This window comes from Cervus canadensis, chromosome 16 (assembly GCF_019320065.1).
Source record: "Cervus canadensis isolate Bull #8, Minnesota chromosome 16, ASM1932006v1, whole genome shotgun sequence".
Taxonomy (NCBI): Eukaryota; Metazoa; Chordata; class Mammalia; order Artiodactyla; family Cervidae; genus Cervus; species Cervus canadensis.
This window is the reverse complement of record NC_057401.1, coordinates 18,428,163-18,453,801: the sequence shown is the minus strand read 5'-3', so window position 1 is coordinate 18,453,801 and position 25,639 is coordinate 18,428,163. Positions and strand designations below refer to the sequence as shown.

Here is a 25,639-nt window from a genome sequence, read left to right as displayed (position 1 = left end):
GATCCCTGGGTCGGGAAGATCCCCTGGAGAAAAGCATGGCAATCCACTCCAGTATTCTTGCCTGGAGAATCCCATGGATAGAGGAGCCTGGCAGGCTATAGCCTATGGGGTCACAAGAGTCGGACACAACTGAGAGACTAAACCATACAGCAAGAGCTCAGTCTCATAAAAATCTTTTATCCTTAGGTCAAACATACAAACTGCCATGCTTGCCTTTATTCCATTTTGGGGACCCACATATAAACTGTTCAGCCCAAGTGGAGAACACCCACCTGTTCAAAGGGAAAAGCTGCCTGTGGGTTTTAGCAGTCTGGACTGTAAAAATGAAACTTGCATATTAATTTTATGAATGTCTGCTAATCACGCCAATCTTCAGCATTTAAATTGATCTGAACTGACATTATTAACTATAATTTTCACTCTTCTTATCTAACAGGTACAATGACATTACCAGGAACAATGTCTGTCCTTCTGGAGCTAAGAGGAAGGCAGAGGGTATGAGGAGCGCGCATGCACATCAGGGTTGGGATATTCTATTTGGCTGGATTCCCTTTGACCATAGTGTATACAACACAGAGAGACGCTCATTAAAGAGAGAAAGGAAGGGAATCGAAGACAAGGGAAGGGAAGGGAGGAAAAAGAAAGAAAGAGGGAGAAAGGAAGGAAGAGGGAGGAGGGATGGATGGAGGGAGGGAGAGATGAAGGAAACTCAGAAAAACATATTTGGACACTATTAAGATTTTCTAATAAATCCAACCTACTGTCAATTAGCGTTGGACAAACAATCCCAGCCTCAGGTTTTCCTGTTTCCACACCCAACCCCATGTACAGTTCACAGTTACCCATCAGACAGATACGTGGCTTGCGCTTGCAGTCCATCAATGTCTGCCCAAGCCTAAGATAGGTCATGAGAGCCCTGCTTTGCCATTAGATGTGCCAAGGATCCGCAGCTCCTGAAACATTTGTGTGCGCCCCTGTCCGTGGGCGGGGAGGGGATTTGTGGCTTTGAGGGTCCGGGACAGCTTGGGGGGGGGGGGCCGGGGAGGAGCTGCTCCCGGTTGCCAGGAAAGGGACTGAAAAGGGGCCCAACTTCCACCACCGTTCCTGATTGGAGAGAATCTGGAGCTAACTCCTCAGAGCAGCTGTATCTGGCTCTTGGAATATTTTCTTGGAGTTGGAGCGGTAGGCATCTATTAAAACTCCGGTGAAATGCCACTTCCATGCCCCGTCTTCCGGAGCACTTTATGTTAAGGGGAAAATCACTGTAATCAGATCTCTATGAACTCGCCTGCTGCTAAAACGAGGTGCTTTCTTCCCGAGATTCTGCAGGGACCACTCGATACACACATGCTTGCACACACCACACACCGACACAGTGTAACTCCCACAGCGTCCTCGCTCCCGCCTTTCCTTCCATCTCTCCCTCCTTCCCTCTCCTAAGGATTGCTGAACATTTTGCTCCAAACTCTCCAAGTCACCCACGTGTTTGTTCTCCCCTTTCGCTGTTCAATTTACTTCCCGACTTGACAGAGAGAAACTAGAGTTGTTCTCAAGCTTTTACTGCAATTGTGGGACCAAGCTTTCCCACCCATTCCCCCACCCCTGCCCCAGTCTGAACTGCCTCGCCACCCCACCCCGCCTTACTCTGGGGTTGTAGACAGATTACTGGGTGTTTTTCTGGCTCAACGCCCCCCGCCCCCGCCCCTTCCTCCTTCACCAGCCAGAGAAATCGGAATTCGCCTGCTCAAGTCTCACTCGCCAGGGTGGGGTGGAAGTGGGTGGGGAGGGGAGAGGGTGGGTGGTCTACATCTACACGACTGGGACGCTCAGTCTCTCTCTCTCATACACACATGCACACTCAACACTGATGCCGTACTTTTGGGGTCTCTTAGACACACCTGAATAGTAACCTTTCAAGCAAGGACAGACACGCCCCTGCTGGCCCGCCCGCGTTTCCCAGAATAGAATTTGGCCCCGGGTCCAGGAAGGCATGGGTAAATGGACCATCGAGGAGACTCTGAGAGCTGGGGAGGTGACCCCTTGCCTGAATAGGGGAGGGGGCGCTCTCCACTCACCGCCTGAGTCCCTGGAACGACGAGGGCCAGGACATCCTGGATTTCTTCAGGCCGGGCCGGTGGCCGGTCTCCACGGCGTAGGAGGTGCGGTCCATGGCGCGGCAGTACAGGTAGCGCTCGGTGTCCGAGTAGCCACGGTGTCGGACGCGGCCGGTGGCCCCGCTCGAGGCGTAGCGGCCGCGGGCCGCCCCGGGCGGCGGCGGCGGGGGCGGCGGCAGGGGGGGCGGCGGCGGCTGCAGGGGGCACTGGGGCTGGGGCGAGGGCGGCGGCGGCGGGGGCAGGTGGTGATGGGGGTGCAGGAGACGGAACTGGGGCTGCCGGAGCGGGTACTGGTGGTGCTGCTCGTGCCTCCAGAGGTGCTTGGGGGCTTTGAGCGCGGCCCCGCCGGGGCCGTCGCTGCCCTCGCCGCTGCCCGCCCGGGCCGGCACGCTGCTGCCCTCTGCCTCCATCCTGGCTGGCGGCTCCGCGCCCTGCTGCCCGGCTGGGTTCACCACGCCGGCCAGAGCGCCTCCCCGGTGCTGCCGCCGCCGCCGCTTCTGGAGCCGAGCTGAGGCTGGGCTCCGCTTCCCACTTGAAGCCGCCAGAGGCTCCAGACGACCGAAAGGGGGCTCTGCCAGAGGGAGAGGTCACAGAACACGACAGGGCTCCCTCCACGGTGCTTGTGCCAGAGGCACGCTCCTGGGCTCCCCAAGTCTCCAAGACTAAGGCGCGCGATGCGCGGCTTCGCCAATGGTCGGTGCCGTCTTGCTCCCTTTCTTCTTCCCTTCCTTCCTCCCGGCGCCGGCGGCGAGAGCAGGAATTGTTAGCAGCTGGAGCTGCAGAAGCAGCAGCAGCGGCGGCCAGAGGAGCCGCCTCCTCGGTCCAGGGCACCCGAACCTTGATCCCGGAGCTGCTGAAAAGTTGGACAGCTCCTGACTGGTGAGCCTGAGCTGTGACTTTCTCCACAACCACCCCAGCCAGTCAGGAGTCAGACCTGTCCTCCTGATCCTTCCCCTTCCCTTGCCCCCGCCTCCCTCCCTCCAAGGCCCCCCACTGCCCCCGAGGTTTCCTCTTCACCTCCCGCTTGCCTCAGTCCTCCTGGAGAAATGGAGTTGGGTGGTTCCTGGCTGATTATCAGAGCTTGTTGACGATGAGCCCCATGCTGGAGCTTCCAGAGAAAAAGGGATGTGACCTGGCAAAGCTGGCAAAGTTGCCCTGAATGGTGTATGTACGCGACGCTGAAAAACTGGATCTGGGCGAAGATCCAATATCAGGATTAATTCAGTCTCTTTCCCTGACATACGATTAAGTATTGTGTGGATCATAGCAGGGAGAATGCCCAAAGTTTCTTCTTAAAGATCTTCCCTCCAGCTTGTAGCTGTGTTGCTGCTGCTTCTGTGATGAAGATTTCCAGGAGTGGTCCGAGATGGAAATCAAGGCAAGCCCCCTTGCCACGGCTGAGTTAGCCGACCATAGTTAAGGTTGGGTTACCTTTTCTGTTACAAGCCTCTGGTTATCTTCAGTGGTTTCCACCATAAGCACCTGCTTGCAATTTTGCCTTTCCGCCACTTTGAACAGAACACAGCTCCAGTACCAATGTGTTCTAAAACATGTTGTATCATTATTAGTCCACAGAAATTAGTCACATTTGACACTACAATCCAAACTCAATTTTTATTTGTCTTCCTTTAATTAGTATTTTCCTGCCATGTTAAATGTTTTGGAGAAACCAAGAGAATTTCAGAATAATATATACTTTTTCCTGTACCTTTTTTAATATTACTACATTACTTAAAGATCACACGTCATTTACTCACTGTTAAAATAGTCCTAAAATTAGTCTTTGTGGGAGTTACCATAGAACCATCCATTATTTGAAATATAAATACATTTAGGGCTCACAATGGCTTGTTGGCAGCGTAATTATTCTGTTCTCTGCACACACTCAATCTTCACATAATTGAATATGTACATTTTAGGTACATCATATAGTGAATACCAAAATATCAGAATCAGGAACCATCTCACAGACTCTCCAGAGTGCTGAAAATTCAGTGTTCTCCGTACAGTGAATGATCAGTGTAAACACCAATCAGGAAATAACATCAACAAAAATAAATGCAAACTTTGCTCATTAGTAAGGGCAGTTTATAAAATGTGCAAGTGTCCCCTTCTCTAACTGGGAGTAATTAAATTTGCTATTGTGCAAAATGACCCTTGGTATCTCTTTCTGGGTTTTTTCCCTTGGTTTTTTTTTTTTTTGTGTGTGTGTGGCAGGAAACGTCCCTTCTTCCAACATTTCAGTGTTGGCACTCTGCCATTGTGTCCTCTTCACAAACCTGAGAAAGGCTGTGTCCTGAGAGGGGCAGGGCTGTCTCCCAAGTACCACTTTCCTTTTTATATGACCAAAAACATAGTAATACTTGGCTGAGGCTCTCTCTCTCCCCTTCACAGACCCAAGTGTGACTAACTGCAGTGGCCAACGCATTTTCCATGCCTAGAAAGGTATTGAACTGATATCTTTCCAAACATGAAAGGAGAAAAAAAGAAGTGTTATGGAGTGTAAACTGCTTCCCCCCCCCCCCATTTCATTGAGTTATTAACAATTGGAACCATTTCAAAGAAGTGTACACATTTCTTCTTTCCTCTGAAATTCTTGCCACCTTTCTCCTCAATATAACTATGACAAAATATCTTTATATGTAATTCTTATGTTCACTCCTCAAGTACTACTAGTACAAGCAGTTTATGGTCTCCTTTCTGGAATAAACAGAATAATTCAAATTGAAGCTGCTTCTCTAAAACTGTCCACTTTTGACTTCCTTTTAATTTATAAACACTTTCCCTATATTCTCCATTTATTTATAAAATGATTTCTTTGTTTTAATTATATAATTACAAGTCAACTATGTTTTTAAGTATAAAAAATAATTTAAGCACTACCTTCTAACGTGTTCCCAACTTAGAGTTTTCAATTTCTCTTATAATTCCAAAAGGTTATTGATGTCATAGTTAATTGTGTGATATCTAAAGTGAGACAGCTTGGATTCCAGTCTATTACCTCCTAGTCACATCACCTTAGCTGAGTTATGAACTCTCCATTCTCTTAAATGCAAGATTGTATTATTTCTCAGAGTCTGCTGATTACTGAGTGAAATAATACTTAGCACAATACCTTATATACAATAAATGTTTAATAAAAGCTAGCAATTTTATTATTCCTGCCAGACTTGGAATAATCCTAAATATTATTTTCATCAGTGGTTCCCAACCATGGCTGCATCTAGGGAGTATCACCTGGAGGACTTAAAAATGTCTGATGCTGAATGCCCAGTACTCTTGCTTGGAAAATCCCACAGACGGAGGAGCCTGGTAGGCTGCAGTCCATGGGGTCGCTAAGAGTTGGGCACGACTGAGCAACTTCACTTTCACTTTTCACTTTCATGCATTGGAGAAGGAAAGGGCAACCCACTCCTGTATTCTTGCCGGGAGAATCTCAAGGACAGAGGAGCTGAATGGGCTGCCATCTATGGGGTCGCACAGAGTTGGACACAACTGAAGTGACTTAGCAGCAGCAACAGCAGATGCTGAATGCTAGACCAGTGATTTTGAACTAGGATGTTATCAGAATCACCTGGAGAGCAAATCAAGTATGCAAGGCCCTAGTTCCTTGAATTAGGATATGACTTTGGGCTTTGTATGGCTACCAAGTTTGCCAGATGATTCTGATTCAGACAAATTTAGAAATCACTGATGTGCCACAACAAATGAAATTAGTATTTCTCAGGGTAGGACCCAGACAAGAGTACTTAAAAAACTTTCAATATATTAATAACTACTATCAATTGATTTCCATATATCAATAACTACTGATCCAGACCTACTCCCTTATTATGTAGTTGCAAAGACTTTCCAGGTGCTCTTTGTTGAATTCCCTGTGGCAGTCTCTGGGAAAATCAGTTTAAGAGCCCAGATCTCATGAAAATATATATTTTATCTATTATTCTAGTCATCTGAATGTCAAAAGAAACTTATACTGTTTAAAATGAGCATGCCAAGTCTTCTACTTAAAAAATCTTTTCATTACTCTAGGAGCTGCCTACTCATTTTTGAAACAACCAGAACATACCACTGATTCATTGGTTTTCCATGCTTATATGTCCATTTTTAATATAAATTATCCATTTTTTTCCATTGAGTGATCATAGATGGAGTTTTATAGGCACAGTGTAAGAGGGTGTTTACAACTATTGGGTGCATGTAGAACATTTTTGAAAGCTTTCACGACTTAACATTAAACACATCAGTATAAAAAGTGAAAAGTCCAGGTAAAAGATCCATGTATTCTTTTCTGAACAAGCCTAAGTAAGCAGTTAGTTGGTGCCATTACCATGAGACAGAGAGTATTGTACCTCACTATCACTGCCCTTTTATGCCAATGCCTTTCAAATCTTCCCTAGAGAGCCAGTCAGTCACTCAATATGCTGCTGGGCAATTAACAAGGAGAACGTTGCTGTCAATAATGATGGAGAGTTCTGGTAGAAATGTCAATTGAAAACTAGGAGACAGCAGGCATCATTTCTATCCAGAAGACAAAAGTAAATGATAAATGGTAAGTTATGATAACTAAGAGTCTATTTCTAACTTGGTGATGGGAGGAGGATTTCAATGAAACATAATTTTTATTGGAGTATAGTTGATCTACAGTGTTGTATGAGTTTCAGCTGTACAGCAAAGAATCCGTTATACACATAGCCACTGTTTTTTAGATTCTTTTCCCATATAGGCCATCACAGAGTATTGAGTAGAATTTCCTGAGCTATACAGGAGGTCCTTGTTAGTTATCTGTTTTATACATAGTAGTGTGTACATGTTAGTCCCAATCTCCCAATTTATCCCCACTTAGCCCCTGTTAGCCATGTTTGTTTTCTACATCTGACTCCATTTCTGTTTTATAGATAAGTTAATTTGTACCCCCCTTTTTTAGACCCCACATAGAAGCAATATCATGTGATATTTGTCTTTTTTTGGCTGGCTTCACCCAGTGTGACAGACTCTAGGTCCATTTATGTTGCTGCAAATGCCATTATTTTGTCCTTTTTTATGGCTGAGTAATATTCCACTGTGTATATGTACCACATCTTCTTTATCTATTCCTCTATTGATGAACATTTAGGATGCTTCTGTGCCCTAACTATTGTAAATAGTGCTCCGATGAACAGTGAAGTACATGTATTTTTTTTTCAAGTTACGGCTCTCTCCAGATATATGCCCAGGAGTCAGATTGCTAGATCATCTGGTAGCTCTATTTTTACTTTTTAAAGGAGCCTCTATACTGTTCTCCATATAAGTCTTTTTTTGCATATATCCTATGTATACTTGAATATACACCTGTATTATTTTAACAGGATGCATTAATTCAATGTAAAACAGATAGCATAAAGTTGAAAAATTTTCACTAGCAATATTGTCATAAGGCCAATCAGGTGCCTAGTTAGAAATAACCAAAGGATGCATTCAGTCTTAGATTTTCCCTAGATGTTCAATGTTTTTAGTATTTTCTAAAGCCATAAAAGCACTCTGAAAATTGTGAAAGTCTGTACATGTATTAAGTTGTATGTATTGTCAATATTACCACTATAAATACTAGTACTAAAGTCTCCTTCCCATTGTTTCTGATATATTAAGTCATTTTCCAGTCACTTTTTCTCTAATATGAAACAAACAGGAATAAGCAATAAATGTTGAAGTAAGAAATGCTTATCTTAAGCATATCTGCCTTTGGCTAGCACATTAATGCTAATTTAGCAGCAACTTGTTGGTTGACACACAGGTTTCAGTACTACCAGAAAGCAAATTTGTAGCTTTCTAATGACACCCTCCATTTATCAATTTAAGTTAAAAGTGTAGCTTATATAGTGGTAAAGAATCTGCCTGCCAATGCAGGAGATGCAGGTTTGATCCTTGGCTCAGGAAGATCCCCGGGAGGAGAAAATGGCAACCCTCTCCAGTACTCTTGCCTGGGAAATCCCATGGACAGAGGAGCCTGGCGGGCTACAGTCTATGGGGTCACAAAGTCAGGCACAACTGAGCGACTGAGTACAAACACAATTCTCATGTAGACTTTGGTGTTTCACTGATTTACATAAAAAAAATACTTGTACTCAAGGAGCTTAGTAGCTGTAAGTCAGTGGGTGGGGAAGGGAGAGAGGGAGGCAGAGAAAGAGGACGGGTGGGAGGGAGAGAGAGATGCAGAGAGAGAGAGAGAGACAAAGAGAAGGAGAAGGAGAGAGGGACAGTTGATAGAGATATGTAGTGTCTGCAGTGGAAACACAGGGGGGACATTCACTTCATAGGACTCAGTGAGTCTTCACAATGAAAGAGTTGTATCCAAGCTGGATACAGCTAAGACCTCAAGGGCAAATCCGAATTAGCTAATCTCATTTTGCGTGAATATATTTGTGTGACTGTGTTTGTGTATACCTTGGGGAATGTCAAAGGGTAAAGGCATTCTGGGCAGAAACTGACATACGCCAAAACGTAAGAGATGAGAGAAATTATGCAGCATTGGACATTCAGAAAATGGTAAGTGATTCTATAAATCTGCGAGGATAGGCAGTATGCAAACATCTGATGATGAATCACTTCTTCTGAAGTGCCCCCTCAAGATAATAGGGTGACTTTGTGTCAGTTATCATTAAGGACCCTTTCTGGGTGGACCAGGTTTTAGGGTTGATGGGTAGGATGCAAAACAAGGATATGAGAGGAAGAAGGAAGGTAAATGCTGTCTCTGAGAAGGCAAGGGTAGATTAAACTCTAAGATACAAATGGAAGACTTTGCCTTAAATCATACAAAAGACTAGAAGGACCAACACACTGGAAAAGACCCTAATGCTGGGAAAAATTGAGGGCAAGAGGAGAAGGGGGCAAAAGAGGATGAGACAGTTGGATGGCATCACTGACTCAATGGACATGCGTTTGAGCACACTCTGGGAGACGGTGAAGGACAGGGAAACCTGGTGTTCTGCAGTCCATGGGGTCGCAAAGAGTCAGACACGACTTAGCGACTGAACAACAATAAGCCTAAAGACAACATTTCCATTATGACAGCAGAGAAATGGGAAAGGAGGAATTTAGATGGAAATAGGTTTATTACATTTACTGAGTATTTAACTTTTGGCATTCTGCCAAACACTTCTCATGCATTATTTTATTTAATCTTTTTAACAATGCACTTCTTTCTTACATTTCAACATTTTGAAAATCATAATGAATCTTTCAGTAGAGACTAAAAGGTTTGTGCCAGTCTCCTGCAGATGTTGACTGGAGCCTTGTGACCTAACTCTACATAGAAAACACCTATGCACCTGATTGTCTCAACATGAATTACTTAATTCAACCAATGTTTATTGAACACTAAATATGAACCAAACACTAAGTTCTGGAGTAAAAGAATTGAATAAAACAGAAAAATTCTGGCTCTTCTGTTTTAATTGGAAAGGCCAGAATAAACATCAGGCAAAGATAAATATGTTCAATACGGTGAAGTGCTATAAAACAAACTGACAGAAATTAAGAACTCAGAGTATGATATTTGAGAGTTTGTAAATGGTGATCAAAGAAGACTCCTCTGATAGGGTAGAATTTAAGTAAAAACCTGAAGAAAGTAAGGGAGTGAGCCAGTGTTCCAGGCTATAGAGAAAGCAAATGCACAGACACCGACCTAATAGCAAGTCTGTTATTTTTGAGGAATAGCAAGCTGATGAATGGCCTGGGATGAAGTGAGCTGGAGGCTATTTGGAAATGGGGACAGATCAAGGAGGACCATGTGGGTCATGGTGAGAACGGTGAATTTGCTACTTGTATTCAGAGCAACAAAGAGTTGAATTTTAGACTTAATTAAATTGAATCTGACACCTAATAATCATTGAAAATGGCTTCAAAGGACTATGCCTCATTGAAGAGAGATTATTAAATATGTAGAAAAATACAAAATTATGCCTGGGAGACAAAGTTTTACACTAAGTAAAGAAAATGTTTATTTCAGGGAAAGAGATTACACTTCTCTCTGTCTCTCTCTCTATATATATATATTTATATACACAGTATATATCTATATATAAGAAAACAAGATAGTCACTAGTCCTTGAAGCTGTAAATTGCTTTATCATTAAAATAACTCAAAAATCATGGTCAGTCATACAGCAGTAATACACTTAAAATGAGTAGATATTACTAGATCCCTCAGGATATGTCATAGAACTTTCAAAATAACTGATTTGTGAGAACTGAAGGATAATTATTCAGGTGCTAAATGTCCATCTGTCAAAAGCTTCTGGCTGGCTTTTAAGAGAGGGTGCTAAACTTCTAGTGTTTGATAGTTAAATTAAACAAAAAGAATCACTGTGCCTTGAAATGTCACTCTCAATACCAAAGATGAAAAAGAGATTATAAGAAGGTAGCCTGTTACTATGAAATTAGGCCTGACTAGCAAAGACTAAAATAGTTAAGAGTCTATATGTTAAGAAGATTTAATCTTACACTTTGGGATGCTGAAAAGTAACATGGTAGATATTGGTATGCAAAATGTATGCATCTTCCACTTGTTTCAGAAAATATAAAGATGATTTTTTCATTTTATAGAGTTCCTATTAATGAGTTGAATGTTGTAATGAATGAGTTCCTTAAAATGGAGGATTATTAGCATTAACTTCATTTTTCATGAGGAAGCTGAAGCTCAGGAAGGCAACCGGGTAAGCATTGGCCTAAGTTCAAGTAGTTGTTTAGTATCAAAGCCTGAACTTGAGCCCTGGCCAAACTGAGTTGAAAAGCTGTGATTTGCCTGGGTGACAAAGGGAGAAACTCACCATAGAACTTTTGAAAAGAAAATGTCAGAGTTGTTTAATAATATCAGTTGGTAGGTAATTTAGCAGTTGAGAGCTGAAAAGATGTTAGCTGAAATATTAGAAATATCTTTTGTGAGGGACAGGATACAAATGCTCATTATAAATACTTCTAGTCAAAATTAAGCCATCAATCCTAGACAGCTTAATAAGATAAAACACACGCACAAACACACACACACAGTACACTGAAGATAATATGGACTGAAAAAGAAGGAACACAATTTATTATTCTCTGATGGTATCATTATCCACATATGAAACACAAAAGAATTTGTAGAAAAATTATTAGAATAAGAGAATTTAGAAGGGTGACTAATTTACAAGACTCATTTGTTCTTCCATTTACGGGCAACAGATAAATGCTGTTATATACATACACACATACATATATATACATACATACAATTCTTGGGAATAAACATAATAAATGATAAGACCATTATGGAAAAATTTTTAAAGTTTAAAAATCTTTTAAATAGACTTGATTAGAGATATACCATTTTCATGAATGGAAGGAATCAATTAAAGAAGAAAAATTTTCACAAATTGATTAGAATAGATCAAGTAGATACAGAATAGGATCAAATAGAATAGATCTACCCAAAATTCCAATAGGATATTTCAAGGAATTTGCATGCTTATAAAATTTTTATATGAAAAACAAATAGGAGGAAATAGGTGAGGGTAATTTCCCAACCAACTATTAATGTTTATTTTAAATATGTATTAATAAAGGCAGTAAAATACTAGCATAGGATAAATAAAATATCTAATGAAACAAAATAAAGACCCCAGACATAGACCTTTACAATCTTATTATTTGAGAGAGATGGCATTGCCACCTATTGAGAAAAGAGCAATTGTTCAATAAATGGTGTTGGAGCTATTGATTACCCATAGCGTAAAAGATAAATCTTGATGCCTACGTCATATACCAAACAGAATTCAATTCCAATCATATTAAATATTTTTAAAGCATGTGTTTAGATATTTAGAACTTTAAATATTTAGAAGGAAATACTGCAGAATAGTATTCTGATATTTGTACAAGTGAGGATCTCTTTTCTTAAAAAAAAAAATTTATTTTTAATTGGAGGATAAATGCTTTACAATGTTGTCACTTTCTGCCATACTTCAGCATGAATCAATGATGGGTATCCATATGTCTCCTCTTGAACCTCCCTCCTCCCTCCCACCCCACCTCACCCTTCTACATTGTCACAGAGCACTGGGTTAGGCTCCCTGCATCATACAGCAAATTCTCACAGGCCATCTATCTTACATATGATAGGATATATGTTTCAATGAATATCAATAACCTCAGATATGCAGATGACACCACCCTTATGGCAGAAAGTGAAGAAGAACTAAAGAGCCTCTTGATGAAAGTGAAAGAAGAAAGTGAAAAAGTTGGCTTAAAACTCAACATTCAGAAAACTAAGATCGTGGCATCCAGTTCCATCACTTCATGGCAAATAGATGGGGAAACAGAGGAAACAGTGACTGACTTTACTTTTTCGGGCTCCAAAATCACTGCAGATGGTGATAGCAGCCATGAAATTAAAAGATGCTTACTCCTTGGAAGAAAAGTTATGACCAACCTAAATAGCATATTAAAAATCAGAGACATTACTTTGTCAACAAAGGTCCCTCTAGTCAAGGCTATGGTTTTTCCAGTGGTCATGTATGGATGTGAGAGTTGGACTATAAAGAAAGCTGAGCGCAGAAGAATTGATGATTTTGAACTGTGGTGTTGGAGAAGACTCTTGAGAGTCCCTTGGACTGCAAGGAGATCCAACCAGCCCATCCTAAAGGAGATCAGTCCTGGGTGTTCATTGGAAGGACTAATACTGAAGCTGAAACTCCAATAATTTGGCCACCTGATGTGAAGAGCTGACTCATTGGAAAAGACCCTGATGTTGGGAAAGATTGAGGACTGGAGGAGAAGGGGACGACAGAGAATGAGATGGTTAGATGGCATCATTGACTCAATGGACATGAGTTTGGGTAAACTCTGGGAGCTGGTGATGGACTGGCGTGCGATCCATGGGGTCGCAAAGGGTCAGACACGACTGAGTGAGTAAACTGAACTGAACTGAAATTTGCCCTACCCACTACTTCTCCCACTGTATCCAGAAGTCTGTTCTCTATGTCTGCATGTCTATTGCTGCCCTACAAACAGGATTAGGTTTTCCCTTCTAGAACTAATACCCCAAAAAGATGTCCTTTTCATCATAGGGGACTGGAATGCAAAAGTAAGAAGTCAAGAGATGCCTGGCTGCTGCTGCTGCTGCTGCTGCTAAGTTGCTTCAGTTCTGTCTGACTCTGTGCGACTCCATGGATGGCAGCCTACCAAGCTCCTCCATCCATGGGATTTTCCAGGTGAGAGTACTGGAGTGGGTTGCCATTGCCTTCTCCAGAGATACCTGGAGTAACAGGCAAATTTGGCCTTGGGGTACAAAATGAAGCAGGGCAAAGGCTACCAGAGTTTTGCCAAGAGAACACACTGGTCAAAGCCAACACTCTCTTCCAACAGTGCAAGAGAAAACTCTACACATGGACATAACCACATGGTCAATACCAAAATCAGATTGATTATATTCTTTGTAGCCAAAAAAAGAGAAGCTCTATACAGTCAGCAAAAATAAGAATGGGGGCTGACTGTGGCTCAGATCATGAACTCCTTATTGCAAAATCCAGACTTAAATTGAAGAGAGTAGGGGAAACCACTAGACCATTCAGGTATGACCTAAATCAAATTCCTTACAATTATATAGTGGAAGTGACAAATAGATTCAAGGGATTAGAACTGATAGATAGAGTGCCTGAAGAACTATGGATGGAGGTTTATGACATTGTACAGGCGGCAGTGATCAAGAACATCGCCAAAAAAAAAAAGAAATGCAAAAAGGGAAAATGGTTGTCTGAGGAGGCCTTACAAATAGCTGAGAAAAGAAGAGAAGCTAAAGGCAAATGAGAAAAGGAAATATATACCCACCTGAATGCAGATTTCCAAAGACTAGCAATGAGAGATAAGAATGTCTTCTTCAGTGATCAGTGTGAAGAAATAGAGGAAAACAATAGAATGGGAAAGACTAGAGACCGCTTCAAGAAAATTGGAGATACCAAGGGAATATTTCATGCAAAGATGAGCACAATAAAGGAGAAATGGTAGGAACCTAACAGAAGCAGAAAATATTTAGAAGAGGTGGCAAGAATACACAGAAGAACTATGCAAAAAAGATCTTCAGGACCCAGATAACCATGATGGTGTGATCACTCACCTAAAGCCAAACATCCTGGAATGCAGTCAAGTAGGCCTTAGGAAGCATTGCTGCAAACAAAGCTAGTGGAGGTGATGGAATTCCAGTTGAGTTATTTCAAATCCTAAAAGATGATGCTGTGGAAGTGTTGCACTCAATATGCCAGCAAATTTGGAAAACTCAGCAGTGGCCACAGGACTGGAAAAGGTCTGCTTTCATTCCAGTCCCAAAGAAAGGGAATGCCAAACAATGTTCAAACTACTGCACAATTGCACTCTTCTCACATTCTAGAAAAGTAATGCTCAAAATTCTCCAAGCCAGGCTTCAATAGTACGTGAAATGTTAACTTCCAGATGTTCAAGCTGGATTTAGAAAAGGCAGAGTAACCAGAGATCAAATTGCCAAAATCTGTTGGATCATCGGAAAAGCAAGAGAGTTCCAGAAAAACATCTGTTTCTGCTTTATTGACTATGACAAAGCCTTTGACTGTGTGGATCACAACAAACTGTGGAAAATTCTTCAAGAGATGGGAATACCAGACCACCTTACTTGCCTTCAGAGAAATCTGTATGCAGGTCAAGAAGCAACAGTTAGAAATGTTTGGAACAACAGTCTGGAACAACAGACTGTTTGGAAAAACAGACTGTTTGGAATGACAGTTTGGAACTACAGACTGGATCCAAATCGGGAAAGGAGCACAAGAAGACTGTATATTGTCACCCTGCTTATTTAGCTTATATGCAGAGTACATCAAGCGAAATGCCAGGCTGGATGAAGCACAAGCTGGAATCAAGACTGCTGGGAGAAATATCAATAACCTCAGATATGCAGATGACACCACCCTTATGGCAGAAAGCAAAGAAGAACTAAAGAGCCTCTTGATGAAAGTGAAAGAGGAGAGTGAAAAAGTTGGCTTAAAACTCAACATTCAGAAAACCAAGATCATGGCATCCCATCCCAGCACTTCATGGCAAATGGATGGGGAAACGATGGAATCAGTGAGAGGCTGTTTTTTTGGGCTCCAAAATCACTGCAGATGGTGACTGCAGTCATGAAATTATAAGATGCTTGCTCTTTGGAAAAAGAGCTATGACCAACCTAGACAGCATATTAAAAAGCAGAGACATTACTTTGGCAACAAAGTTCCCATTAGTCAAAGCTGTGGTTTTTCCGGTAGTCATGTATGGATATGAAAGCTGGACTATAAAGAAAGCTGAGTGCCGAAGAAATGATGCTTTTGAACTGTGATGTTGGAGAAGACTCTTGAGAGTCCCTTGGACTGCAGGGAGATGAAACCAGTCAATCCTAAAGGAAATCAGTCCCAAATATTCATTGGAAGGACTGATGCTGAAGCTGAAGCTCCAATACTTTGGCCATCTGATGGGAAGAACCGACTCATTTGAAAAGACCCTGATGCTTGGAAAGACTGAAGGTGGGAGGAGAAGTGGACAACAGAGGATGAGATGGTTGGATGGCATCACCAACTCTATGGACATGAGTTTGAGTGGCTCCAGCAGTTGGTGATGGACAGGGAGGCCTGGTGTGCTGCACTCCATGGGGTCACAGAGTTGGATACGACTGAGCGATTGAACTGAACTGAAGTTAATAAACAGGTTTATCAGTACTATTTTTCTAGAGTACATATATAATATGTGTTAATATACAATACTTTTTTTTCTTTCTGACTTACTTCACTCTGTTTAACAGCCTCTTTTTTCATCCTCACTAGAACTGACTGAAATTCATTCTTTTTTGTGGCTGAGTCATATTCCATTTTATATATGTATCATAACTTCTTTATCAATTCATCTGTAGATGGACATCTAGGTTGCTTCCATGTCCTGGCTATTGCAAATGAAGCAAGGGACAAAGGATTAATCTCCAAAATATAAAAGCAGCTCAGGAAGTTCAATGGGCTTCCCTGATAGCTCAGTTGGTAAAGAATTCGCCTGCAATACAGGAGACCCCAGTTTGATTCCTGGGTCGGGAAGATACCCTGGAGAAGGGATAGGTTACTCATTCCAATATTCTTGGGCTTCCCTTGTGGCTCAGCTGGTAAAGAATCCACCTGCAATGTGGGAGACCTGGGTTTTGATCCCTGGTTCGGGAAGATCCCCTGGAGAAGGGAAAGGCTACCCACTCCAGTATTCTGGCCTGGAGAATTCCACGGACTGTACAGTTCATGGGGTGGCAAAGAGACAGACACAACTGAGCAACTTTCACTTTCAGTTTCAGGCAGTTCAATTTCAGAAAAATAAACAACCTAATCAAAAAATGGTCAGAAGACCTAAACAGATGTATCTCCAAAGAAGACATAGAGATAGCTAATAAACACATGAAAAAAATGCTCAACATTGCTTATTATTAGAGAAATGCAAATCAAAACTATAGAGGTATTTATTACTTTATACCAGTCATAATGGCCATCATCAAAAAATCTACAAACACTAAATGCTGGAGAGGATGTGGAGTAAAGAGAATTGCCTTGCACTGTTGGTAGGGATGTAAATTGATACAGCCTATGGAAAATAGTATGGAGATTTCTTAAAAAAAAAAAAAAAACTAGGAATAAAACTACCATATGACCCAGCAATCCTACTACTGGGCATATACCCTGCGAAAATCACAATTCTAAAAGACATATATACCCCAGTTTTCATTTCAGAGAGGATCTTCTTTTTAAAAGTTACAAGAAATACTAACAATGAAAGAAAAGATTAATAAACCAAACTACATTAGCATGTAGAACTTTCATTAAGAAAGTGAGAGGACAAGTCATAAACTGGGAGAAAATATTGAAATACATGTAATTCTCAAAGCATTATTTTAAAATAAGTACGCCTATAAATTAAGAAATAAATAATGGAAAAACAGTCAAAATATATGACAAGGCATTTCACAGAAGGGGAAAGCTGAATGGTCATTAAACTTAAGAAAAATTGATCAGTCCCTTTTGTAATCAAGTGAAATGCACGTTCTGATCACAGTGAGAAGGCATGTACTATCCACTAGGCTGGCAAAGAAGTAAGAAACCTGATGATATCATGTGTTGGTAAAGATGGGAATTCTTACACATTGCTGGTGGGAAAATAATCTACCATTATCTTGTAAAAGTGACTATTAACATAGACCAATATTCACAATTCCACTCCTGGGTACTTAGTGCAGAGAATTTCTTACGCACACACACACACACACACACACCAGGAGACATGGACCTTAGTGTTTGTAGCAGGATTATGCTTTATAACAAAATGCCAGACACAACCTCAATTCTTGGCAATAAAAGAAAAAATAAATTCTGGGATGTTCAACAAATACCATGCAGCCATAAATGACTATTCAAGGCAACTTGGATGAATCTCAGAAATAAATGCCTTGTTAAGTTAGCAAAGCAAGCGGCAGTGGACTACAAGCACCATACCCTTCTTCTGAAGTTCAAACACAAGGAAAAAATGAGAAAATAAACAAAAACACCATGGAAAACAAAATAATACATTTGGCACAATGCTCTTCAAACTAATATGCGTATGAATCTATTATTTATTAAACGTAGATTCTGATTCAATAGATCTGAGATTCTGTATTTCTAATAAGCTCCCAGATGGCACCACTGCTACAGATCTGTGGACCATACTTAAGCAGCAAGATTTTAAAGAATACATACATACTGATATTTTAGGAAGTGTTTAAAAATAGAAAGATTATGAAATTCACAAAATGTAGGATGGTTATTACCTGGTGAGCTGGGAAGAAAGAGATGGTTAGTGGGAGAAAGAAGATGCAATATGTTGACAATATTATAGTTCCAAAATGATATGCTCTATAAGCTGCATATTACAAAGATTCCTTTGTACGTATTGAATGTTGAATAATAAAAACCCACAGACATCCACAGGGCAGGGAACCTACTTCATCACCAAGAGAAGAGATAAAATGAAGTGGGCAGGAGCTTAGTGGGCAGCATGGAGACAAATATCACATTATTTAGAAGAGACAGCTACAGGCCATGTGTAAACACTCTGTATTTATAAACTCCCCAAATTCCATCACTGGACTGACTTTCAGACCTGTGGCAGCAGAGAAAAATATGGGAAGTCCAAACAGAATTCTGAGTTAAAAATAATAAGCAAACTTCTTTAAATTAGAATTCATCTTCCTTTCAAAGTTTAGCTTTTAAATTAATGCTGAAATAGAACAACAACAACAAAAAATTGTGCAAGCAAAGATGGTAGCTTTCAATGCAGGGTTAATCTGTTCCATTCTTTGGCTGTGATTATCCCATCCTGTATCCCTAGATATTTACCCCCTACATACTCTCTTTTTTTAGCATTAAATTTATTTATTTTTAATTGGAAGATAATTGCTTTACACTATTGTGCTGGTTTCTGCCATATATCAACACGAAGGAGCCACAGATATACATATGTTCCCTCCCTCTTGAAACTTCCCCCCCTCAACTTCCACTCCATCTCACTCCTCTAGATTGTCACAGAGCCCTACATCCTTTGATCAGCAGAAATTTTCTCTCCTAGGGTCAGGGAGCATTTTAATTTTTCAAACATCTGCCATTAAAATATAACATTCCTTATCATCTAACATTTTAGCTATCAGCAAACATCACAGTAGGGATTCGTAGTAACTAACAAGAACTGAGGATAGTTGTCTAAGGATCAAGAAGCAGCAGGATTAGCAGAAAAAAAGAGGAGAATTAAGGTAGTTTAAAATAGAATATGGATAGTGAGAGAGAAAAAAATTGCTATTCTCAATATAACCTCAAGTTCCCCAAACTGTTCTGATGTATAAAAAACTACATCTCTGAATCACATATTCATCTATCTGTTCTAAGCAATAAACAGTATAAGACAAAAGAGGTGAGGATGCCTAACCCAACAATAGCTAGCATTTATAGTTTACTGTGAGGCAGCAATTGTTCTGTGTTTCAAGAATTTATTATTATCCCCAGTGTACAGATAAGAAAACTGAGGCACAGAGAAGGGTAATGACTTGTCAAAGAGCACACAGACCTCTTCTTCTAGACTAGAGTTCCCTGCTGCCTCTGCAGTTTCAGTACCTGCCCCTCATTAGCAAGTCTTGTGTGCTTGTATATTCCCAATTTCCTCGCAAATGGAACGGGATGTTCTAGTTAAGAGGATGGGTACAGGGATCAAACAGAACTGATTTACCCCTGAAAGTTGTGGGATTCAGGGGCAAGTTTTTTAACTTTGTTGAGCCTTAGTTTCCTTATCTATTAACCTTTCTCATCTTGAGAAAACCCAGACATTTTGTTGCTTTCTTCCTCTTTTATCTCCCTGAATCAGACAGCAATTAAATATGAAATCATATTGGGAGAAGCTTCACCAGAAACCCAATTTTCAGATGCCCAAACTAGAAACTTGTAATAACATATAAAAAGGGGGGGGGGGATTCTCTCCCTCTTGGTAGGAATAAGGCCATTCTAGGACTGATTCCCTAAATTTACATTCATGAGCTTTCATGTGGGTGGGGTGGGTGGAGATTTGTCTGAATATTTTTAGAAAATTATCGAAGACCACCTAATTCAAACCTTACCGTAGCTATAGGTGGTAGTAGTTGAAAGATGAGTAAGTTTAACTCATTATAGCAAATGGCTTTTGCTTAAGTGATAACAAATATGTTATTTTTCAGCAATACTACAATTTTTTTTTTTAAATACTACAATTTGTCTTTGAGAACTGAGGTAAACAAGACTTCAAAGTGGGGGCTGACATTGAGGAAAGACTAGTTTTTTAATCTGTCCAAAAGAGAAAATTCAGATTAGAACCTGGGGCACATTCACAAACTAACTTGAATGAGGCCCAGTTATTCCCTTTCTTTGTAAATGTAAGTTTCTTTTTAAATGAAACAGTGCCTTTTTTAAAAAATGGGGAAGGTGCTGTTTATTTCAATAGAAGTATAAAATTTCCATGTAACTTTCTGAGTAGAAGAAAATAAGAACCTTGGAAGAGGTAAAAATGAATAGATTTCACAATTCAAGGCAGACTCTCTAACATGTTCCTTTTTAATGTTTGTGCTGGCTTATTCTATCTTCTCATAGCCTTGACACAGTGATACAGGTTTTATTTATTTTGATCAATGTAATTTTGACATAATATTTGAAGGAAGGAGAAGGATCTGAACCATTATTCTCCTCAGCATGACACGACCATTTTCAGATAAATGGAAGACCCATGGTCTAATATTACTAAGACTGAATAATTTCCCCCCTGGTCAGTGCATGGGAAATGGCATATTTTCTTCATGCATAAATAATGGAAATCTCATCATGTGAACACACTGAATTGTTTAGAATGCTTTGTGGAGTGTGCCAAATGGAGATCTAGATTTATTTGCAAGTAGCTTCTGTGCAGATTCAAAGGTAGGGATGAACTGACCAATTATAAAACCACACATTGCATTTTGAACCTAGTTCTTTAGTGTTGGACAAGTAACCCATAAATAACAAAGTTATTCAGTCAAAATGGTCAAAACAGTAGTCAATAGTTTCATTGCATTTAAATATTATTTTTATTTTTCAAAGTAATTTTAAACATATTTAATCATCATCATTAAGAAAATGGACACTATAACCAGAAGCCCTGAGTTTCAATACCAGCTGCTTCTGCATGTGTGACTGCAGGTAGATTACATTAAGTGCTCTATTAATTTCACATCTATAAGATGGGGGTGATAAGGGAACAATTCTGTAAAATATTGTAAGGATTAAATGACACAATAAGTGTAAAAAACGCTTGGCACAGTATTTGGCACATAAGTATCAGGGAAGCCCAATATGTATACAAAAGCACACATATATGTAAATATATGTGTGTGTGTGTATATATATATGTATATACATATATATAAATATATAGAATCTGCCTGCGATGAGTCAGACATGACTGACTAATACACAACACAGCATGCATATATATGTAAACATTTATTACATATAATTTAGGAAATGAAGAAGATGGAAAACCAACAACCCCCACAGTATCAAGCTAGATGCAGAGCTCTTGAAAACTATGAACTGTGTCCAAGCAGTAAGAAGACTGTGTCTGTAAGCCAACAATGGATATTTTAGTGAAATAAAGAGCTGTTGTACCTTAAAAATGAAGCTAGTTATGCCTCTGCTCTGCTTTGTTCCTGTTGCACTTTTATTTTTACTCCATATGTGTGTTCTGGCATATGGAGAAGAAGGAAGAAAACTAATGTTTACTGAAGGTCTACTGTACATCAGAGCAGCTGTAATGGGCATTTGCCTATGTAATGGCAATTGATGGCTGTGGCCTTTTTATCAGGGAGGTGTTTTTAGTTCTACTTCACAGATGAAAAAGAGCTATAAAATTTACACAACTAGAAAATACTGCAACCCAATTGCTAGACACTATTTATGTACTTCCAAAGACTTTTACATTTCTTTAAGGAATTTACCAAATCTAGTACTGGGTCAGGTTCCTATCTATTTTTAATCTGAAACTTTTTCAGGAAACTATGCTAGGAAAGTAGTTAGCTTTCTAAGCCAATCTATTGATCCATAATAGAAATACCATATATTGCAATAGAAGGGGTCTGACAAACTATAGGCATGGGACAAATCCAGCTTACCACCTGTTTTTGTAAATTAAGCATTATTGGCACACAGCCACATCCATTCATTTACTGATAATCAGTTACTGATTATCTATGGTTGCTTTCACACTACAATGGCAGAGTTCAGTAGTCATGACAGAGACTATATAGCCCATGAAGTAAAAAATATTTACTCTATGGGTCTTTTTAGAAATAGTCTGCTAACCTCCGTGGTGGCTCAGTGGTAAAGAATCCACCTGCTAATGCAGGAGATGCAGAAGATACTGGTTCGAGCCCAGAGTCAGGAAGATCCCCTGTAGTAGGAAACAGCAACCTGCTCTAGTATTCTTGCCTGGAAAATTCCATGAACAGAGGAGCCTGGTAGGCTGTAGACCATGAGGTCGCAAAGAGTCAGATACAACTGAGCAAGTGAGCACGGCAATGAATAAGAAAATATTAGATGACAAGTTCCGTGACTAAAAAACCACCAATGTTCCACAGGACATAATCCCTGTCATGTTTGGGCAAAAGTGAATGTCAAGGTCCTAGAAGACATATTCAACAGCCTTCAATCAGTACCAGAGAGGACTCAGGGCATGAGGTGGTGTGATCTCAAGAGAACCATTTTAATTCAGGTAGTTCACCCCAAAGGAAGAGCTCTTCTTTACAATCCCTAGCTGCCCAGCACAATTAACTGCTCACCTTTTGTCTGCAGCCTTTTCTTGCTACTCCCTTTTCCCCTCAGCTGAAACCTCTCCCAAGTCCTCTTTTTACCATCCTTTTCAAGAGGTAAAAGTCATCCCTCTTTCAAATATTTTTTTAAAGTGTGAAGGAATATGATTATTTACCCTTAACTGAAACTGATACTTTTGAACTGTGGTGTTGGAGAAGACTCTTGAGTCCCTTGGACTGCAAGGAGATCCAACCAGTCCATCCTAAAGGAGATCAGTCCTGGGTGTTCATTGGAAGGACTGATGCTGAAGCTGAAACTCCAATACTTTGGCCACCTGATGTGAAGAGCTGACTCATTGGAAAAGACCCTGATGCTGGGAAAGATAGAAGGCTGGAGGAGAAGGGGAAGACAGAAGATGAGATGGTTGGATGGCATCACCGACCTGATGGACATGAATTTGAACAAGCTCCGGGAGTTGGTGATACACAAGGAAGCCTGGCATGCCGCAGTCCATGGGGTCGCAGAGAGTCAGACATGACTGAGCTACTGAACTGAACTGAACTGAACTGAAACTGATTTATATACTTTTCTTCTTCAAGGCACTTGGATTCATTTATTTTCCTTCTGTTGGTGGAACCAAGAACTTTGAAATTTCAATAATTTTAGGCAATGTCCATGTAAAAGGAACATTTCCAGTTCCTAATACCATTATTAGAGCTCACAATAACTCTAAAGGTAATCTATAAAAATACTCAGATGTTATTAACTGAAAGGCCAAACAATTTGTTCACATGTATAAAGGAAGGTATAATATAAACTAAAAAATCTTTTAAAAGGTGGAATTTCTTTAGGAAAACTTGTTTTGAGTATTGATTACTGTTTCAGTGGAAGCACTGTGACCTCAAAATTTGCATCAACCTGAGACTGAAAAACTTCTGATTATTATTATAATTTCTACTTAAAATTCAATTTTCCTTATAATGTTCATCAGTACCCTTCCTGATGACTTAATGACATAAGCTAGAATCTAACTATATTAATCTCCTCAAGATGTTCCTGTGACTTTGTTCCAGAAACAACTGAGAATAAGGTCCAAAATTGTGTATTTTTTGTAAAATATGGCTCTACTATGGACCATAATTCCAGTAATTATATTGTGCAAACCAAAAACTGGGTTTCATAGTCAGATAATTCTCTAGGAAATGGAAGTTATTATTACTTTCAAAATTTGAGATATAATTGACATAAAACACTATATTAGTTTCAGTGGTATAACACTGAATACCTTATGAAATAGTCACTAAAATAAATCTAGTTAACATCCATCACCACACAGGTAATCTTTCTTCCTTATGGTGAGAACTTTTAAGATCTACTCTCCCAGCAACTTTCAAATATACAGTACAGTAATATTACCTATAGACACCATATTGTACACTACACTCCTAGGACTTATTTTTTTAAAAACTAGAAGTTTGTACCTTTACCCATTTTTCCCAGTCTGCTACCAACCACCTCTTGTAATCACCAATATGTTCTCTGTATCTGTGAGATCAGGAAATAATTATTATTAAAATTAATATTAAAATAATTATTTCCCCAAACACAGGATGTAAGATAATCGTAACTATAGAGATGATCCAACATGGTCCCTATTGTCTTCCTCTTAGCTCAATGGGGAAGATATGGATAACTGAGAATTCTACATCCATTTTCAAAAACTAATGATGAAAAGAATTCAGGAAACTTGACTCGAGTTAGTGAAATCCACGATGGGAAAAATAATCATTAGAATGATTATTTGATTTGAATATGAAATGAATTATTTTTTCTGAATATCTTTTTTATCTACATGTATTACCATATTCATTATTTCACGTTGTATTTTCTCCTTCCCTGGTGGCTCAGCTGATAAAGAATCTGCCTGCAATGGGGGAGACCTTGGTTCGATCCCTAGGTTGGGAAAATCCCCTGAAGAAGGGAAAGGCTATCCACTCCAGTATTCTGGCCTGGAGAATTTCATGGACTGTGTAGTCCATGGTGTGGCAAAGAGTCAGACAAGACTGAGTGACTTTCACTTTCACTTTTCTCCTTAGTTCACATTTAGGCATCATCTCTATATGCATGAGTCTTTCAGGTGAATTAATTGAGTAGAAAATCTAGTTGTAAAAACAAAATTGATCAAATATATTGACTTAAATACATTAATATCATCTTAGACTATGTCTTCTCTTTGATTTTTTTATATGAAAACATTTCTAAGTCTTATCACTGTATCTTTTACAGTCATTATTTCCTTTTCAATGCTACTCCCAAAGGTTTATAGTATAAACCTTCACTCATGGATTATTGTGACTGCATTTTAATTTAGTATTATTCAAAATGCGGTCTGAAGACCACTTAAATCAGAAGCACACTGATACTTGTTAAGACAGAGATTAAAAGCCCTTTCCTGACTTAATCAGAACCTCTGGAGTAAGGCTCAGGAATCTGCAATTTTAACAAGCTACCTCGGGGGATTCTTAAGCACATTCAAGTTTAAAAACCACTGTTCAAACCACTGCTTTCTTCCTTTCTAATTTCTCCCTAGTTTCAGGAAAGTATGCACATTTTTATCAGATTCACCATTCAAATGTGCTGTCATTGTTTTTCTACTCCTCCATAGAGATTCTTCCAGATTTACCATTATTCTCAGGAGAAAGTCTAAATGGCTCAACTTGGCCATCAAGGACCCAGACAAGATAGTCAGAAACTACTTTGGCAGCCCTTCACTGTCTCCAAAGATGACATGCTAATGTCTAGTTTCAGGCATTCAACTCTATTTCGAGTTTCTCCCATCTTCAGCTTGGTACACCTACTTATTCAACTTCAACCCAATTGCAATTCAATCCAAAAGCAAGGCAATTCCAAATTTTTCTATTCTTCCCTTGTGCCATCCTTGATCTTTCCTTTCATTTATTGTTCATACTATTCACATGGCCCTTAATCACAGCCTGAAATGCTTCTTGAATAGTTGTTTAATTTTTAATGTGAGTATGCATGTCTCATTTTCACACCTCGACCATGAAATTGCTGAGGATAAGAACATTTTGTATCTAAATTGTTCTGCAAGCATACTCACAATGAATAAATATATTTAAAATTACTAAA

General features: G+C 39.8%; 1 protein-coding gene across 3 annotated transcripts in view; it reads right to left on the bottom strand.

Moving 5' to 3' along the window:
• PDE4D (phosphodiesterase 4D) overlaps positions 1 to 25,639 on the bottom strand; it is a 1,564,543-nt gene that overhangs the window by 958,115 nt on the left and 580,789 nt on the right. The window contains exon 1 of one of the 3 annotated variants that reach the window (XM_043488569.1): positions 2,076 to 2,676. The exons of the other annotated variants lie outside the window; for them this stretch is intronic. Coding sequence (XP_043344504.1) covers positions 2,076 to 2,524 — 449 coding nt within the window. The 5' untranslated portion in view covers positions 2,525 to 2,676. Of the gene's footprint in view, positions 1 to 2,075; positions 2,677 to 25,639 lie in introns of those variants that run through there. 3 annotated transcript variants of the gene reach the window in all.